This window comes from Scardinius erythrophthalmus, assembly GCF_964197995.2.
Source record: "Scardinius erythrophthalmus genome assembly, chromosome: 17".
Classification (NCBI taxonomy): Eukaryota; Metazoa; Chordata; class Actinopteri; order Cypriniformes; family Leuciscidae; genus Scardinius; species Scardinius erythrophthalmus.
In genome coordinates this window covers 9086548-9106284 of record NC_138237.1, presented here as the reverse complement: position 1 = coordinate 9106284, position 19737 = coordinate 9086548, and the positions used below count along the sequence as shown (strand labels likewise).

At 37.9% G+C, this 19737-nt stretch overlaps 1 protein-coding gene across 2 annotated transcripts in view; it reads right to left on the bottom strand.

Moving 5' to 3' along the window:
- Positions 1–431: 431 nt before the first annotated feature.
- The window catches only part of col5a1 (procollagen, type V, alpha 1), a 94507-nt gene continuing 75201 nt past the window's right edge, over positions 432–19737 (bottom strand). The window contains exons 41-66 of one of the 2 annotated variants that reach the window (XM_081390607.1): positions 19070–19123; positions 18017–18124; positions 17738–17845; positions 16393–16446; positions 16091–16144; positions 15891–15998; positions 14946–14999; positions 14741–14848; positions 11373–11426; positions 11146–11253; positions 10683–10736; positions 10541–10594; positions 10377–10430; positions 10157–10210; positions 9958–10065; positions 9243–9296; positions 9098–9151; positions 8794–8901; positions 8643–8696; positions 8299–8334; positions 8104–8157; positions 6446–6707; positions 5653–5765; positions 3894–3962; positions 817–1050; positions 432–714 (exon numbers count right to left, since the gene is read on the bottom strand). In XM_081390607.1, the coding sequence (XP_081246733.1) occupies positions 568–714; positions 817–1050; positions 3894–3962; positions 5653–5765; positions 6446–6707; positions 8104–8157; positions 8299–8334; positions 8643–8696; positions 8794–8901; positions 9098–9151; positions 9243–9296; positions 9958–10065; positions 10157–10210; positions 10377–10430; positions 10541–10594; positions 10683–10736; positions 11146–11253; positions 11373–11426; positions 14741–14848; positions 14946–14999; positions 15891–15998; positions 16091–16144; positions 16393–16446; positions 17738–17845; positions 18017–18124; positions 19070–19123 (2319 nt within the window). In that variant the 3' untranslated portion in view covers positions 432–567. Of the gene's footprint in view, positions 715–816; positions 1051–3771; positions 3841–3893; positions 3963–5652; positions 5766–6445; positions 6708–8103; positions 8158–8298; positions 8335–8642; positions 8697–8793; positions 8902–9097; positions 9152–9242; positions 9297–9957; positions 10066–10156; positions 10211–10376; positions 10431–10540; positions 10595–10682; positions 10737–11145; positions 11254–11372; positions 11427–14740; positions 14849–14945; positions 15000–15890; positions 15999–16090; positions 16145–16392; positions 16447–17737; positions 17846–18016; positions 18125–19069; positions 19124–19737 lie in introns of both variants that reach the window. The other variant, XM_081390608.1, reaches the window with a different exon arrangement.

Sequence of the window (19737 nt, the reverse complement as noted above, 5' to 3'; positions counted from 1 at the left end):
CTTACAAACATAGAAAAAAAAATATTTATATATATTTATATATATAATTACCATTCCAGGGAATGGAAGACAAGTATGCACAAAAAAACAAAGCATAGAAGTGTGAAATTGGAACAACATAAAACCCAAGCAAACAAACCGACTGAAAAGATTTCTCGTACGAAAATGCCGAACCGGACGTGCGCAGCGCTACGGGTCCATGAGCAAGCGGGAAGTAAAAAGATGGATCTAATCTGTCTATACAGCCTGTGGGAGGGGCAAAGAGTCAGACGAGCGTAAAGTGGGCGGGGCTGGGAGAGACATGAGCAATGACCTCATCCAGTTTCAAAACTTGCATGTGATGCAGAGGGTACACTGAGGTTAAAAAGGTTGCTCTGTTATAAGAACCCATTGTTTAGACATCCATTCTTTCTTCAAATTTCTTTTATCCTTACTTTGGTATCTGTTGGGTTTGTTTGGAAACACAAAACTTTACAAATAAGTCATCCTATTTCTTTCTTGTGTTTTGTTTTTGTTTTTTTCGGAGAAAATGAATATGTTTTGTTCGCGTGTGCTCGCTGAGCAGTCTTAGCCGATGAAGCAGGCCGGTCCGACCTCAAAGCCGAACTTCTGCGTTGCTCCGCCGAAATCGTTAAACATAATGTCAACAAACGGTACCTGCTCCACTTTCGGTGTGTTGATCTCAAGAATAGTCTTTTCATAGCCCTTTTTCAACTGCGGGAGGAAAGAAATGGAGCATTACGAACATCGCTTAAGTTATGAGAGATTTCAGTTTAAACTTGCAAAAAAACAAAACATCGTATTCCTGGCTCTTACCGCGCAGCCGTCGACGGCGGCTCTGATGTACGGGTTGTTATCGTAAGACATTTCCTCATCGTTGGAGCCCAGGAATCGGATGGCTTTATCGTAATTGTCCAAATCCTGGTCGTGCCAAGCCACTGACTGGTAACAGTTGTAGGTCAGGTTCTGTCGAGCCGTGGCACTGAGTAAACGCAGGAATGTCATCTGCACCACTCCGATCGGATTGCCCTCCGCATCCACGTACGAGAGCTGCACAGAGAAACAGACAACAATGCGTTCTACTGTAGATAACGGCTGGACCAACGCCCCCTAGAGGATCTGCTGAAAACTACACATCACACCCCTCCGGTCCAATGGTACTTTATGGTCACTGGCTACTTGTGTTGGGAAATGTTACTTTTAAAAGTAATGTGTTACAATATTGAGTTACTCTCTGAAAAAGTAACTAATTGAGTTACTTAGTAACTTTTCATGGAAAGTTACTTTACAGTTACTTTTTCTCACCTGGGCTGGGCTTGCGTTTTTGTTTTTTATTAACAAAAAGTTCTATTTTAGGCAAATGTAAAGGCCTTTTCACACCAGAAGTGAAATGAATAAGTCATGTTCACATTTAGTCTAGAAATATAATACCCATCATGTTTACACAGCGCACACTACGCCTTACTCACGATTTCGCTCAACATGGGGACAGGAGGTGTCAGTCATTGCATGGGAAAACAAAGTAACTTACAACAACTCAGATATTTTGTTGTAGGTTTAAAAGTAATGCATTACTTTACTTGTTACTTGAGAAAAAGTAATCTGATTACGTAACTTCCATTACTTCTAATGCTTTACCCCCAACACTGCTGACTATTGTTTAAGATTTGGGTATAAAAGTCTACAATGGCTAAAAAAAGAAACAAACTTCTTGTTTAAGGAATATTTCAGATTAAGAAAAAAATAATAATGGTAAGATACATTCTCTAAAAAAAAAAATTTGATCTCTATATTACAGTTTTGCTTCAAGTAAATTTATCTTGTTTAAAATATTTTATAAATACTTTTACTGAAAAACAAGATAAAAAGAATTTGTGAAATTATTGTCAAGCTTTCCTTTTCAATAAATACTTATCTATAACCATTATGTATTTATGTATACTCTACCATTCAAAAGTTTGGGGTCATCAAGAGTGCATTTATTTGATCAAAAATACAGTAAAAACAGTATTATTTTTAAAATATCATTACAACTTTACAAAAAAAATTAAAAGTTAAAATGTAATTTATTCCAGTGATCAAAGCTGAATTTTCAGCATCATTCCTCCAGTCTTCAGTGTCACGTGATCCTTCAGAAATCATTCTAATATGCTGGTTTGCTGCTCAACAAACATTTCACAACAAAGAGTTGTGCTGCTTCATGTTTTTGTAGAAACTGACTTTTTTCAGGATACTTTGATGAACAAAGTTCAAAAGAACAACATTTATTTGTCACTTTTGATCAATTGAATGCATCCTTGCTAAATAACTGCCTCATATACACGTTTATCTGTGGTTAAAACTTTTAACTTTGATCCTCAGTCAGATAAGAGCACAAAAATCTTTTCCCAGTACAGATATGCTCTGCATGTATTAAACACCAAAATTCATTTACACATTCAAACATGGATTTTAAACTCATTTTGTTACAGACTCCAGTGAAAAATATCACTAATATATTCAAATGAGTTGTTCTGGTTTATATGCAAATTCTCCCCTTGTGGTGTGATGCAACATTTGCATTACGGAAAATATGCAAATGTTTTGTTTTCATTCTTGAATATACCAACCCATGTTTAGAAGAAAACTCCATCTCCTCTGATCCACAAACACACACACATGTCTGACTGAGAGAGCGAGCGCATGCTCCATGCACACACACACATGATATACTTAGATTAGGAACTCCGCTCACACACTCATATGCATTGACCTTCCATGCATGCATGCAACCCACCAAGAACACCTGCCCATGACCACATTACCTCATGATCACAGCTGCATGTCAACTGAGACTGAACCCAGAAGCTCAGTGAAGTGACTGAGATCCACCACAGACACAAAGGATCTGTTCCAAACGCCAGTGAACAGCTTACTATCTAGTATCTACCTTCTAAGGCAGGAGCTTATATGAAATAGATCCTCATAGTGTCGGATTTGAAATGCTCTTCCTCGACTTAAAAGATAATCAAAATAATCACATGAAGCATCACACAAGAGCTGCGTCCGAAATGGCATACTCGCTTGAGTAGGTTTTTATAAGTAAGTAATTACTTTACAACCGCTAAAAAAGTATGTTCTATGAATGTGTATAATATGAATGTAATCTGGACGTACTACATTCGCCATGTTGTCATTATCATGTGACTTACCAGTGTCAGTTACGCCTCTTCACTGCCATTCACGTATATTTATAGTCAACATTTCCCTCGTATCTATTTGCTGCTTTCCACTGAGCTCATCTAAATGCTTTCAGTGATCATCTTCTCCACAAAAGGTGTGTGAAGTTCTATAACAAGGTATCTTATATGGAAGATGTTTGACACAACCTTTGTTATCACCGTGAATGTGAGTATCTTACTAGCGTTTGAAGCAGATCTATGATCATGTTAACTGACTCAGTCACTTCAAGGTGATTTTCTCAAACTTACAGGAACAGAAGACAGGTTGGATTCCACCAGTCAGACCTTTCACATACAAATCTGTAAATCTAAGGTTAGTTAGGGTTTAACTTTTTTGGGGGTCAACAGACTGACTGATGTCTCCGCCTACAGCCCTCAGATTACCCATAAGTCTGTGCAAAGACACTTTTTGCTTCTGTTCTGATGATGACCATGCTCGTCCATGAAGAGACCCGAGAAGCATGCAGAAGCACGGGCCTTCAAAAGACCGATGGCCCAGGATCCCTGGACCCTCGGCACCGGGCCCCTTCTCTCATGCATTCCTACTTACCATTGACCCTCTCTTGTAGCGACTATACCATGTGCCTGGACTGTCTTTGGGCCAGCGAGCCATTTTGCTCTGTAAAATAGGAGACTGTTTCAGGAGGACAAAAAAAGAGGAGTCACTCTTACCAGTTTACCACGTTTGAATTCACTGAACCACGACCCTGGATTCTCCTTCACCCAAGAGGTGAGTCTGGCCTGAGAGAAAGAGAGAGTTAGCTGGAGTCAATACTGAAGAGAATAAGAGAGTAGAAGAGAGCCAACAGGGAATCTGTTTTTCAGTGTAGTTGTCAATCTGTCCGAGGCAGGAGCTTTCACATGTTCTTGCATCCAGTTTGTACAATGTTGTAACTATCATGCACATGTAGAGGAATGTCTTTGGCCATTGTGTTGTAAATTAACACATTATTCCAACAGCCATACAACTAATACAATGCAAATATTTCTATACACAACTATAATCTAATCTAATATATAATCATACATATCGTTTGCTGAGCAAACAAAAAAATTGACACAAAAATCTTTAAAAAACTTAAAAACAAATTGCTGAGAAAACTAAAGTGAGTTAAAAACCTAAATAAATGTTTTAAAAAATTATATAATAATAATGTAATTTTTAATAAAATGAAAGAATTTATCTTGCTAAGTGAACTAAAAAAATGTCTTAAAAACCTACAAAATATGTTTTAAAAATAATAAGATAATTTTGCTTTTATGAACATTATGTACACAGTAAACAAAAATCCCTCGAAAACTTTAAAATGTTTAATAAGTTAATTTAATTGTGTAAAATATTTTTTGCTAAAAAGCTAAATATATATATTATTATTATTATTTATTTTATTTTTTTCCAAGATACATTTTCACATCCAGTGTTAAGGGGGTCATAACATTCATGTACAATAATAACAATATAATTTTAATTTTATGAAATAATTCTAATAAATTAACTTAATTATATAAAATATTTTTGCTGAACAAACAACAATGTGAGTAAAAACCTAATAAAATAGTAATAAAAAAAGGATTTTCTTTCAGGATGAATTTTCATATCCATTGTAATGGGGGTCATTCACAACCATTTATATGCGGCAAATTACACTTGCTCTTTTGTTAAGTGAACAAAAAAAAACCTAAAACTTGGCCCCAAAAGATGATGCATCTAGTGTGAAGAGGTCCATCAAAATACAAAGGTTGGTTTGAATGAATAGCTTGCCAAGGCAAATATTTGTGCTCGGGGAGAATAGGCCTGAGGAGGTTATTGTCTGTTGTTGGCTGCATCTGCTGGAGTGAAGCACTGAAGTTAGTTCTGTTGTTTGTTTGTGAGAGTCACCTTCACACCCCACTGAGTTATTCTCCATCAGTGACTCTGATTCACAGACTCATTAAGGCAAGTAACTCATCACACTTCTGTGCAGAATCTAATACAGAATAAATCTTCAGTTGAGTTGCTTGTGCAGACCTTATTCAGTTTGATGTGAACAGAAAATACAGTCTGTGAAAGAAAGTACAGGCCGTTCAATCTGTCATTATGATGTGATGGGTACATCTTCCCATAGATTTTCAGTGGACAAAAAAAACAGCAAATCCGGTGAAAATCAGATGTGACCTTAAGACAGTGTGACATATTGAACAGACTGTACGTCTATTCCTCTCAGCATGCTAAGCTGAACAATTTCTCTCAAGAGGTTTTTCAGGAATCCATGGACTATACTTGAAATGTGAGTTGAATTTAGTGTTCATCTTAATTTTGATGTGTGATACTTTTAAAAGTGTTGTTGTGCATTGTGATTCTGACATCAAAACTGTTTTACCCTAGATCTGGACTGTTGGGAAGTCGTCCAAAAGTGTTTCGTTTTGTGGCTGTCAGGAGAACATTTCTTACCCCTTCACTCTTTTTCTCGGGGAAGATGCAACTCTCGCCACCCGCTGTGAAGTTACAGTACACTTTGAAAGAGTCTCTGGAGCAGCCCTGGTTTGGATCAATCCAGTATTCGCCTGAAAAGAGAGGAAGAAGACCGATCCATCCTAAGATAAATGCATTATGTTTGAAAATTCATAAAGAGATCGTAAAACTAATCCATACGAATTGAGCGGTTTAGTCCAAATTTTCTGAAGAGACTCGATCGAACATATGATGAACAGATTGAATTTGGGCTTTTATTCATATATAAACATTCATCAACTCACACATCAGTTGTGGTAAACGGAAGCTCAAGCAGGTTCACTTGACTGACAGGTGAGAACCAATGAGGATCATTCTCGTGTTACGCAGCGCGTTTGAGCTTCTGCAAGAACCAATGAGGATCATTCTCGTGTTACGCAGCACGTTTGAGCTTCAGCAAGAACCAATGAGGTTCATTCTCGTCTCACGCAGCACGTTTGAGCTTCTGCAATGAGGTTTGTTCTCGTGCGTCAAGCAGGTTCGGTTGACCTTCAGTTTATGTTCGCTGATCAATGTTTAGTAAATGTGAGTAATATATTCGATTAATCATATAAAGCAATCAAGTCTCTTCAGAAAATTTGGAATATTGAAAAAGTGGTAGTTGCGTAACTGATGAAGATAATTGTAATTAAATAAAAAAAATAAACTTTAACTTTGTTACCATATCTATACTGCTAGATTTTTGCATGTGTGTGTGTGTTTGAGAGAGAGAGAAAGAGAGAGAGAGAAATACCATCTGGGAAATCCGGGTGGCACAGCTGTAGGTCTTTGCAGGTGCGGGCGGGGTTACTCTGTGTGCCCAGCGGATGTTTCATCTGTTCAATCTCCAGTTTGAGAGAGTTCAGAGAGCCGAATATCTCCTCCATGCCATCCTCATAGTCTTTGTAGTTGGCATCTGCAGCGTCGTCCATCATCTGGCTGGCATCAATGTTCCTCTTTGCCCGTTTCGGGCTGGACTGGATGGGCAGAGGGTGGATGACATCACCAGGTGGACCCTAGACGAGAAGACAACCGTTAATAATCACGTCATGCCTTAAAGCATTAGAAAAATATTAAGAGTATAGGTTTAAAATTCACAATGTTTGGTTGGTTGCTAAGGTGTTGTTAGGCAGATGCTAAGGTGTTCTGAGTGACAGCTAGGATCTTCTGGGTGGTTTCCAGTGTGTTGGGCGGTTACTAGGATGTTTATGGGACATTTCAGATAGTTGCTAGGGTTTTGCTAAGTGGTTTTTAGGCTTCTACTAAATTTTTGGAAAATGTGGTGGTGCTTACCCATATAAAATTCACCATCTCAATGTTTGGGTGGTTACTAGGGTGTTGTTAGGCATTTGCTAAGGTGTTATAAGTAGTTGCTAGGGTTTTCTGGGTGGCAGCTAGAGCGTTCTAAGTTGTTGCTAGGGTATTGCTAGGATATTTTGGATGGTTCCCAGGGATTTGCTTGGTTGTGTAAAATTTGTTACGACAATGTTTGGGTGGTTACTAGGGTGTTGTTAAGCAGTTGCTAAGGTGTTCTGAGTGACTGCTAAGAACTTCTGGGTGGTCGCTAGTGTTTTTTTTTTTTTGCAATGTGGTTGCTAGGCCGCTACTAAATTGTTGGAAAATGTGAGTGTTGCTTGCTTGTGCAAAATTCACAACATTTGGGTGGTTACTAGGGTGTTGTTAGGCAGTTTGCTAAGGTGTTCTGAATAGCTTCTAGGATGTTCTAAGTGGCTGCGAGGCCGTTACTTAATTTGTTGGAAAACATGAGTAGTGCTTGACTTGACTTGCTTGACCGTGCAAATGTTTTAGTGGTTGCTAGGATGTGACTTTGTGCTTTCTAAGGTGTTCTGGGTATTTGAGAAGCCATCCCTAGGCAGTAACTAGGGTTTGGGGTGTTTTCTATGGCTTTTCTGGAAAGTTTGCAAGTTGGTTGCCAGGGCATCACATTCTTCACTTTTCTAAATGTTTCCTGTTCTATTTCTGACTCTATAAATAAATGTGTCAAAAAGCCCAGTAATAAATACTACAGAAATAAACCTTTTTTTTTTTTTTTTTTTACTATGATAATACAGTACATCTAAAAAATTATAACTTTACACTGACATTAACTGAACACTTGCATTTCTCTCTGTGACCTGAAGCTGTTGTACTCAGTGTGTGGAAACAGAAACCAATACAATTTGTAGATATGTAATATCAGGTTTTCTCAAGGAAGCAATAACCACAGAATCTCTCAGAGGAATATTAACAGATTTGGTTTACACAACGTAATAGACCTCAATTATACTTATGTAACATCTACTGCAAAATCATCTGTTAAATTATGCCGTTATCTCACAGTGGAATAACCTGTTTATGTGTTTAGTTTGCCTTGTTTTATAGTTCAATTTTGTGTTGAACCTAGTTACGTACAGGAGCTCCAGGAGGTCCCGGGACTCCAGTTTCACCCTTCGGGCCAGTCTGACCCTATAGAGACAGAACCAGAAATAGGTTTAGCCAAAGGGATGCTAAACAAATCAGAGCTAATTAAAGATGATAAATGAATATTCTAATTAAAATACAAATTAAATTAACAGGAATATTTAAATAAGAACATGAATAACTTACAGATGATCCTTTAGCACCTTTAGGACCAGGAGGACCCTGAACAGAAATGAAATACAAATATAAATCACAATGAAGAATTTATTCAATTTTACATATGAAATAATAACATCTAACCAAAATGTTTTTTTAGATGATGCCACAAGAGAATCGTTTAAAATGATTTTATTCTACAGTCTCCAAACAATAATTTAATGAACATTTTCAATCTCCTAAAAACCATATTTAACTCAAAAGGCAAAAATGGTTCTTGATAAGACAAAAGTTCTATGCTGAACCTAAGAACCTTTATTATTTCCTTTAGTGTACATCATAAAAGTTTTCAAAGAAATGTTAGAAAATGGTACCGGGTGACCAGGGGGTCCAATGGGTCCAATAGGTCCAGAGGGACCTGCAATACCCTGTAGAAAAAGACACAGATTTTAAAGACTGCCATACGAAAATACAGAAAGTTTATATTAGTTTTTATTGCTGTATGTGTGTACATGTTTTCCATACATTGTCTCCTTTAAGTCCTGCAGTTCCCTGTGGACCCGGCAGCCCTCTGTCTCCCTTCTCTCCCTGTTCTCCTGGAGGTCCAATGAGTCCAATGAGACCAGGATGACCCTGAAACAACCCAAATGAATTTCTAAACTCAGCTGTAATGAACATATTCATAATCAATTACGCCAGCTAGAGTTCAAATGACATATAAAGTCATTACTACAGCTTTGTTCCAGAAAGCTGTCTAGTCAGCTACCTACCTAGACAGCATGACAGTCCGGTAAATTAGGAGTGTCAAAGATGAATTTGCTTCTCTCACCTTTTCACCTTTAATACCAGTATCTCCTTTCAGTCCAGGCAGGCCTGGAGGACCCTGAGAGCGAGAGAAAGAGAAGAGAGTGAGGACTGTGGATTGTCATTTGGACTGTAATGAACTCATTCCCAGACGAATAACATGTTGGTACCATCGGTCCAGGGGGTCCATCAGGTCCAGGAGCACCAGGCAGTCCTTGTTCTCCCTACATCAGAACCAAGCAGATCAATTTATTAACACCAAATCAGAATCACTGCCATAGACAGAACTGAATATGAGGCATGGTGTTATATCTTAGAAGCTGAAAGGATGATTCTTACTCAAATTGTCAGTATTATTTCAACAGAAACTCGAAAGAGAAAAAAATATAGCATAAATTAAAATACTAGCATGTATTATATCTATATATATGATGAAAACAAAAGTTTCAGTTGTTCAATGATATTTAAAAATATTTAAAGAGTCTTAAAAATAGGTTTTATCCATTAATACTACAAATTTTAAATAATACATAATAATAAATTGGAAAATGTATACATTTAATGAGAAAATTGAGGAGAAAGAGCTTCAATGATCTTTAAAATAAAACTTAATTGATGTTTAATTTATTATTAAGTCATTTTTGTTGCATTATAGAAATACGCAAGTTATTTTTTTTAAATCTTAAATCTTTTATAATGTTAAAAGAAAAATCTTAAATCAATAGCTCCAGTTTCTTTGTGCACAATATATATTTGTTTTGATTTTGTAGTGAAATATTAACCCGGGTATGTCATTAACAGGTGTGATTCACCAAATAGGCTACTTTTAACATAAAATCTGACATGAGCTGTGTATGGCTGTCAGGCTGGTCCATTATCACTCACCACTGGTCCAGGCACACCTCTCAGACCCTCAGGACCAGGTTTTCCTGGGCTTCCCTGAGGGCCAACTGGACCCGTCTTACCAGCTGGACCCTCCAGACCAGATTCACCCTGATTCAGAGACACAAAACCATTGAAACCAATGCAGTATGGTTTTTGAGACTGACTGTAATAGAAGTGCATGCAAGTGTGTGCATGTTACCTTGGCACCCTTCTCTCCCTGTCTTCCTTCAGGTCCAGCAGGTCCATGAGGTCCCTAAAGAAAAAGCCATATATCCGTATATTATTGAAAAATATATTAATATTAATAGAAATATTAATATATGTGGGTAGTCAGAGATATTTTTGGCTCCAGGTGTGATAAAAAGTTAATTTTGCACTCACGTTCAATGCATTTAAATGATGTCTAAAGCATTACTCACTCTCTTTCCTGGAGGGCCAGTAGGGCCAGTTTCACCAGTAGGTCCAGGGGATCCCTGTTATAAACAAATAAACAGCATCATAAAAGCAGCAATCATTATAAAACACACATATGCATGCAGCCGACACCAGAGATGACACATTTTTGTGCTTAAAGCATACTCACTGGCTGACCAGACTCTCCATCATCACCCTTATCACCTGGAGCACCATCCAAACCCTGTAGGAGGAAGAAAAAGTGGTCACTTCCTGGAAACAACCTGAAAATGTCTTTGTAACAACTACATTCAAACATTAATAGTACTTACAGATGGACCTGGCTCTCCAGGAGGACCGGGATCACCAGGGAAACCACTTGGACCCTGGAAATCAAACCAAAACATTTTAATAGTTTTATATTTGATCAAAAATGTGGTAATTGCATGGTCTTATAAGTGTGTTTTGCTTAACAGTATGGCACAATAAGCCATGTTTATTGACCAATCAGCAAGCAGAACCTATAATACACTCTTAAAAATAAAGGCATCAATGGTTCCATGAAGAACCTTTAACATCCAAGGACCCTTTCAATTGCACAAAAGGTTCTTTTACAGATTTACAGAAGAAAAGGCTCCTTTAAGAACTGTTCACTGCAAGGTTCTTTAGGGAACCCAAAACAGTTCTTCTATGCCATTGCTGTGAGAACCCACTTTGGAAAGTTTAGACATTTTTAAAGAGTGTATGTTTCAGACACAAAATAAAGCATCAGATGTGAGCACGGTGGGAACTTACAGGACTTCCTTTAGGACCATCATCTCCTGGGGGTCCTTTTGGTCCGGGGGGACCAGCAGAACCAGCGGGTCCGGACTCTCCCTTTTCTCCTCGCTCTCCTCTTGGACCCTAAAACACACACAAGGTATGAAATATGCGCGTGTTATTCAGAGACTTTCAGCAGTGATGTTTTAGAGTTTTGAATACTGTATGTGAGTTTGTTTGTTTGTAAGTGTTTTTTGCCGTACTGGAGGGCCGACGTCTCCCTGTGGGCCTGGTTCTCCTGCTTCACCAGAGTCTCCCTACAGAAAAAGAGAGAGATGTTAGTAAAACATGGTATCCCACACTATTTTTCTCTAAAACACTACAGAGATTTTCTCCACTGGACAGAAGAGCACGTCAGCATCATTATTCACTGTCTCGTCAGCAAATCTGCTTTCCTCCTCAGAACGGCACATTCTAGCATGAAAATATGTGCAACATCAATATTCAGACGAATGACCTTGATGATGACCACTTCCATCAGCTATCAGATGAGAATGAAAATCATAATATATCCAGACAGTTTTGAATGAAGCGATGACACTCTGAGTGTTGATAACAAGACTTGCACATTTTCTGAAGAGATGAGTGTTGATGCAGGTGCAAAACTACCTGCCATGATGCTAAGGTGTTGTGGGTGGTTGCTAAGGTGTTATGAGTGTTTTTTAGGTTGCTAGGTAGTTCCTTACTTGACTAAAGGCCCTTGCACACTGTCTGAAATTCGCATCCGAAATTTTCGCACATAAAAAAAAAAAAAAACGCCCTCACGTTATGTCAATCACGCTTGCATGCTGCCTCCGAAACTTTCGTCCGTCATAAAAAAATTCGGATCAGGTTCGATTTTCTGCATTTCTCACATCTGTAGCAAGCATTTTGAATGGTGTTTTGACATTTCAGAGCCACCGAATCACAAATACGAAAAAAGGCATGCGAAAATTTCGGACTCAGTGTGCAAGGACCTTAAAGGAACACTCCACCGTTTTTTGAAATAGGGCTTATTCACCTTCTTTCCTACATTTAGATAGATGGGCAAATGCATTTTTGTCTCAGTGCATGCATTGTTTTAGTTTGACAGGGTCAGTGCTAGCTTAGCTTAGCATAATGAATGGAATCCTTTGTTGCCAGCTAGCATGTCCTGAGTAAAAGTGATATAAAAAAATAAAAAAAACCCACCTAATTACTTCTTGTGGCCTGCATATTCACAACGAGTACAAATAGCGATGCAGATTAACACTAGGTGATTTCCTATGCAGATATTGACTTGGGACTATATTAGGGGGAAGCACAGGTGAAGCACTGCAACTTGGGCGCAGAGATATCACGCCCAAGAAGCAGTGCTTCGCCTGTGCTTCCACCTAATATAGTCCTTAATATATAAGTCAATATCTGCCTAGGAAATCGTCTTGGGTCAATCTGCATCGCTATTTGTGCTCGTTGTGAATAATTAAACATTAAAAAAACATCCAACCTTCCCTTCAAATGCTGCTATGAAAGAACTACATGTTTAACCGGTGTGTGTGTGTGTGTGTGTGTCTGCCATATAGAGGGATTAAGAGTCTCTCAGACTGCTGAACTGCATCATTCATGTTTGTGTGTGTGTGTGTGTGTGTGTGTGTGTGTGTCAGACTGTGGTATCTCTCTCTCTCTCTGTAGTGGAATAAGAGGTCTGTCAGAGTGAAGTGCCGAGGTAAATCTTCCCAGACTAACACCAAACAGCCTTGTCTCTAGCCCTCATTCTATCATCTTTATCTGTTTTCTTTGAGTCCTGCCTTCAGCTGTGTTTTTCTGGGTCATTTCTCTGGGCAAAACTCCTCTCTAAGCAGAACTGAAATGGGTCCTTGGTTCTGCGGCAGAACCATAGTGCTGAAGTGCCATATTAAACAATATTGGCAGTGGAAGGTGCTGAGGTGATCGAGCGCAGTCATGCGAGTCTGTTCGCTCAGAAAGATACAACACTCAGCTCTCACGGTCACACTCAATAAACACACAAACACTCTCACAGCGCAAACACAGCCTGAACTATCAGAATGCTCTTTTGTAAAGTAAAAACTTAAAAAAGTGAGGAAACCCATTGCCTTAAAAGTATTACAAAAACCATACATAATTGAAAAAATTAAGTTATGTGAACTTGACAATTCCACATAACTTAATTTTTTCAATTACGCATGAAGTTTATTTACTTAATAATTTTAAGGCAACGGGTTTCCTCACTTTTTTTTAAGTTGAGTCAACTGATCACTTTTTACAGTGTACTTATTGAATTTATGCCATAATATTGTACTTTTTCCCAGGTAAGTAAAGCATGTTTAATTATTTAATGAAGAAAACGATCTCTTCCTTTCTCTCGTCACACATGACAGGGCTCAAAATTTTGTTTTTGCCATTAAAAATGGCGATTAAATTGAGAAACTTCACCGGCCATGAATATTTTTTAACATTATTTTGCATTACTTTGATAAAAATGTCTCATTTTAATGACAATTGAATTACTTATCTGCTGTCACAAAAACACCATAATTTTGAATTTCAGTAATGTATTTTCAGCAATTATAATAATTACTATTATTATAATTGGCATTATTAAATCACTCAAATTAGAACTAACAAAGCTATCAATACATTTACATGTTCTACTGTGTAGTATTTGTTACAATTTAAATTAAATTAAATTGAATTAACACCTTGTTGTTTAACCATTGCTTACAAATTAAATGTACTTTAATTATTATATACTAGACACACAGATTTATTATTATTATTAATAAATCACTCTAATTAGAATAAACAAATCTATCAATGCATTTCCTTGTTGTATAGTCCCAAATTACACTTTAAATGATATTATTTTTCTATACTAGATAAACATATTTGTTATTATTATTAAATCACTCAAATTAGAATGAACAAATCTGCTGATAAATCAACATGGTGTATAGTCATTACTTAACAAGTTAAATTAAATGATACTCTTTGAAAAATTATATATTATTATTATTATTATTATTATTAATAAATAACTTTGATTAGAACAAACAAAGCTGCCTGTACATCAGTCTATACATACTGTACATCTATACAGGGTATCATCATTGCATACAAACTATACTGTATGACAAATAATGGTTAAGCTTAAGTGTTGCTGGTCATGCTGCTCAAACGACCCGTGTCACAGAAATGTTTTTGGGGATATCAACCTATGAATGGCTTACTTATAGTTAATTTTACACATTAAACTACACAGAATCAATCTCAACCTCACAGACACACAAGCAAACACGTCCAAAGGAAACACTTCAGTCGCCTTCTCCAGAGAGACCTGCAAATCCTGAACTGACAGAGCATGACAGCAACTTTATAACACACACACACACACACACACACACACACACACACACACACACACACACACACACACACACACACACACACACACACACACACACACACACACACACACACACACACACACACAGTGGGATCATTACTGAGTCTGACACATCCCTCAGATCATTAAGGCCGTCAGTTTCTAATTAAAATCTAATTAAAGAGTGTTTTGAGCACGATGCTTCTTCACCTTCTCTCCCACTGATCCTGGGTTTCCGATACCTCCCGGAGGTCCCTGTGGTCCGTCAGCTCCTGGGGGTCCGGAGGGGCCTCTGGGGCCCGGTGGACCGGGTGGACCCTGAGAGAAAAGTCAAGAAAATACAATGAGAAAACTCTATTTCTATTAAATTAAATGTACATTTCACCAAGATGATTTTATAGATGTGGAGTTGTACCATTTGACCGACATCACCAGTCTCTCCTTTCTCACCATGGGGTCCAGGCAAGCCCTGCACACAATCACAAACCAGTTAAAACCAGGCAATCCAATCGCAAACCTTCCTTTTTTCCAAAAGGTGTTGTTATGGCACATGTAATTCGGATCCAGGGGGGCTATTAGAGTTTTGTTCGTTATGTTCCCACAATCAGCCAGTAATCGTGAAAAATCCAAGCATTGGATCAGAATTGTCGTTCTTTATGACGTTGACCATCGTTCATTTTAAACTGTGATTTCTTTTTCCATTACATGAAAAAACTTTCCGAATAAAGCTTGCTTATTTGAGCAGTTTTCATCAACACTAGATGCAATTTAAGCAATTACATGGAGTTTTATATGGCAGTGTGCTTCAAAATTAGGCAGGATATTTGGTTTATTTCCTCCATAAATTTATATCTACTGTTAGAGTGAACATCTGTATACTAAATACAAATACTTGTGCCTCTTTTGACTTAGCATCGTATGCGTGGATTATTCGGTTTGAAAAACATCAGCATGCTAAACTTTATTTTATGAAAAACACGCAAAAAAACTAATCATTTACGTTTGCCTCTGCAAAGTGTCTGTTACACATTTCTCCAGTCTTGTAATGCCAATTTTTATGACATGACTGATTCCTTATCACTTGTATTTCATCTATTGTCTCATCACATAACAACCAAAAATTATTAAAATGATTATGATTTTTACGTGATGATATACTACAATGAACTGCATTTAAAATAATGTATTCCAAAATGATCAAGTACATCATAGAGCGAACCGAAACGCGCCAACATTTTATTTGACGTACTTAGAGTTACCTCTGTTAATTGTGCGCTATACGACCCATAAAGTGTATTGGAAAAATATGTTTATTTCATGTTGACTTTAAACTAGCAGAAAACAAACTCGGCCATCTAACCTGAAGGCCGACAGGTCCGGGTGGTCCTGGGAAGCCTCGTGAGCCCTCATCTCCCTTCTGTCCAAAAAGACCCTGCTGACCTCTGGGACCTTGCTCTCCATCAGCACCCTGCAGGGAGGAAGTGACATCACTAACACTGCATATACCGCAGCAAGACATACAACATACAGTATGAGACATGGATATTTCAGAGTACTTACAGAAGGACCCGGCTGACCACTAGGACCTTGGGGACCGGTAGGCCCTGGAGGACCCTGAAGAACGGAAGAAAGAGCGAGAGAAAGGGGAAAAAAGAAATGAGAAGAAAGAAAGAAATAAGCAAGCTACTTGATTTCCATAACATCTATACTAATCACCGCACAGTGGTAATAACAGAACGAATGGTCATCATGGGAGAACGACACAAACAAACAGACGAGTCCAAACAGGGAATCGTTGAATAAATGATTCTCTCAGTCTGAATTGTAATGTAAATGTAAACAGTGAATTCGGAGTGACTCACCTGTTCGCCCTTGTCACCTTTGCCTCCCTTCTGTCCTGGTTCTCCGATCTCGCCCTGTCACAATAAAGCGGCATTTACATATGCAAATATCTGCAAATTGGTCACATGATAGAACAAATACAAATACAATATCTGTTGTTCTTGGAGATGTCTGTCTAACATATTATATTGTGGACGATAGTGCAATAATGGTATCAGATGGTGATACCATGGTATTTTATGATCATCATATTCACGATGTACAGCTGAATTTTCAGCATCATTCCTCCAGTCTTCAGTGTCACATGATCCTTCAGAAATAATTCTAATGTGCTGATTTGCTGCTCAAGAAACAGTTCTAATTATTTCAACAAGAAATGCTGCTGTGCTTAATATTTTTGTGGAAACAGTGATACATTTTTAAATACATTTTGATGAATAGAAAGTTTAAAAGAGCAGCATCTTTTTGAAATAAAATCTTTTGCAACATTATAAATGTCTTTGATGTCACATTTAATCAATTTAATGAATTCATGCCAAATAAAAGTATTAATATCTTTCAAAACAAATATCGTACAACTTTTAAACAGCAAAGCATTAATGGCAACCCAAGGAAAATCAAATAATGCAATGATACTATCATATGTAGAAAAAAAAGATTTACATATACAAAAACATATAGTATTGCCAGGGGACATGTTAAAAAAAAGCCCCACAGTAAGACTTTTTGGCCCATTTTTGTTTGTGAAGACTTTAGGAAACTAACACTGTTATTTATTCCTCTGACTATATTTCCCAGAAGGCTTTTCACCTGTCACACATGGCAGAGCTGACACAAACATTCTTCAAATATATTGCTCACACCTTAAAACTGCCAATGCTAACACATGTTGGTGTCACACACACCTACACTAACCCCAAATCTGTTTGTGTAGGTGTGTGTGAGCGTGTCATGGTGATGTCATTTCCTTTACACGTTCACCTAAGTGCTAAATCAGATAATTTACAATAAGGCTAACCGCACATTTTCTTCCCTAACCATCCATCCCTTCATTAAAAGAAAATATTGATCTGACAGCTGAGTAGTTTGATCTGTAAGTGTGTGTGTGTGTGTGTGTGTGTGTGTGTGTGTGTGTGTGTGTGTGTGTGTGTGTGTGTGTGTGTGTGTGTGTGTGTGTGTGTGTGTGTGTGTGTGTGTGTGTGTGTGATGTGACCTTCACTTCTCCTCATCCTGATCTAATCATCTAGCAAACCCACCAGATTCAACCATGATCATCAATTACATGCCCATGTCTCTCTATTTTTAATTCATTTCTCTTCTCAAACTTCCTTCTCTAACTTTCTAACACTTCACTTTCTTCTATACCTTATCACCATCCTCTCCCGGGGGTCCGATGGGTCCAGCCGGGCCTGGAAGCCCCACAGGTCCCTGAATACCATCTCTACCAGCTGGGCCTTGAGGTCCTTTCTCACCCTAATATGAGAGAGAGAGAGAGAGAGAGAGAGAGAGAGAGAGAGAGAGAGAGAGAGAGAGAGAGAGAGAGAGAGAGAGAGAGAGAGAGAGAGAGAGAGAGAGGATATAGTGAATATTGTAACCATATGACAGTGCAATGGGATCATAAATGAAGATCAAACGTGTACTCACAGGTCCACCTTTCTCTCCAGCGGGGCCCGGGGGTCCTTGAGGTCCAGGTCGGCCCGGGAGGCCGGTAGGACCAGCTGGGCCAGCAGGACCACGTTCACCAGGAGAACCCTATGAATGTCAATATGACATTTCATAACCAATGTACATGCAGCGACTACCATTAGCTAGTACGATGTTTGATTAATTATGCATTTGTTCTTGGAGGAATTCATATGGAGGCGTAGACAGCCGGCATTGCACATATAAAAACAACAAGCTATGATTTTAATGCAGAAATAAGCACTGCATTTGCAATTATTGATTATATAACTATGCAGCATTATATAAGACATCTGTAAAATCTGAGTATTCAAAAATGCTGGAGTCAAGACTGCATGAAAAGAGAAGAGGTGAATAGCAAACCTTTTGATAATCTAGAATCATCTATGATTTATAAATATACACTAGTCAAACATTTGGACACAACTTTTTTTTCTTTATTTATACTATTTTCCACATTTTATTTTAATAGTTAATAATAATAATAAATATATAATAAACATGAAATTTTATATAAATACTTGAGCTTCTTCTTTCAAAGTTTGGGGCCTGTAAGATATTTTAATGTATTTGAAACAAGCCTCTTATGTTCACCAAAGCTGAATACATTAAAAACAGTAGAATTGTGGGAAAAAAATATTCTTTTTTTTCTGCATCCTTGCTAAATAAAAGTGTTAATTTATTTTAAGAGAATCGTACTAATTCCGGGCTATTGAACGGTAGTGTATGTTGGACCCTTGTTGATGCTTTTTCTACACATGTCACTCTAAAACATGAAATAAATAGTATACAAAACTAATTTATATATAAATATACTGATTTAGGAAACTGAGTCCAAATGCTTGACTGGTACTGTAGATATAAATCAATATCATATTCACTGAATCACTATACTCACTGAAAAGCCAGTTTGTGGAGCAAAAGGATAAAAGAGAAAGACAAAACAAGGTAAACAAGCAAACAACAAAGCGTTTGGAGAAAAGTCAGACAAAAAGACAGACAATGTCTACTTACAGCGGGTCCAGGTGGCCCTGGAGGTCCTTCACTTCCTTTCAAGCCAGCTGATCCCTGCAAACAGACACATAAACTGCTGAACGTACACAAACACATCCATGCGCTCCTGCACGACATGTTTGAAGGTTAGAGACACAGGGGATGTTCTATTTATACTGAACAACAAACTAAAAAGCTCAGAGTTAAAAACAAAACATGAAAAGAGAGATACTCGACTGTGCAAAACTTAAGGGCGAGTTACACAAAGTTTAAAGGCAGGGTAGCCGATTTGTTCTAGAAACATCTTTTGTTATGCTGGTTCAAAGTCTCTTCACATCCTGATAGCAATCACTAAGTTATAGGTCTAAATGTTTTTATATGTATATATAATTGTCTGTGGAAGGCGTGGGACCATAAAATGTTCACCCAATCATTGCATTCGATACGATGTCCTACCTGCCTGTCAGCGTATGTCTCACGCAGACATCACGCGTCACTAGCGCGTTTCATGCTATGCAGAATTAGACAGACGTCAGTCACCGAGCAGCACAACCGAAACAGCAGACGCCTCCTGAACCAAAACAACCAGCTTATGCTGCGTTCAGGCCATAACTACTGTCAGAGAGAACTCAGAGAGGTCTGTGACTCAAATTTATGCATTTCAATGTCAACACTATCAGCGGCGAAAT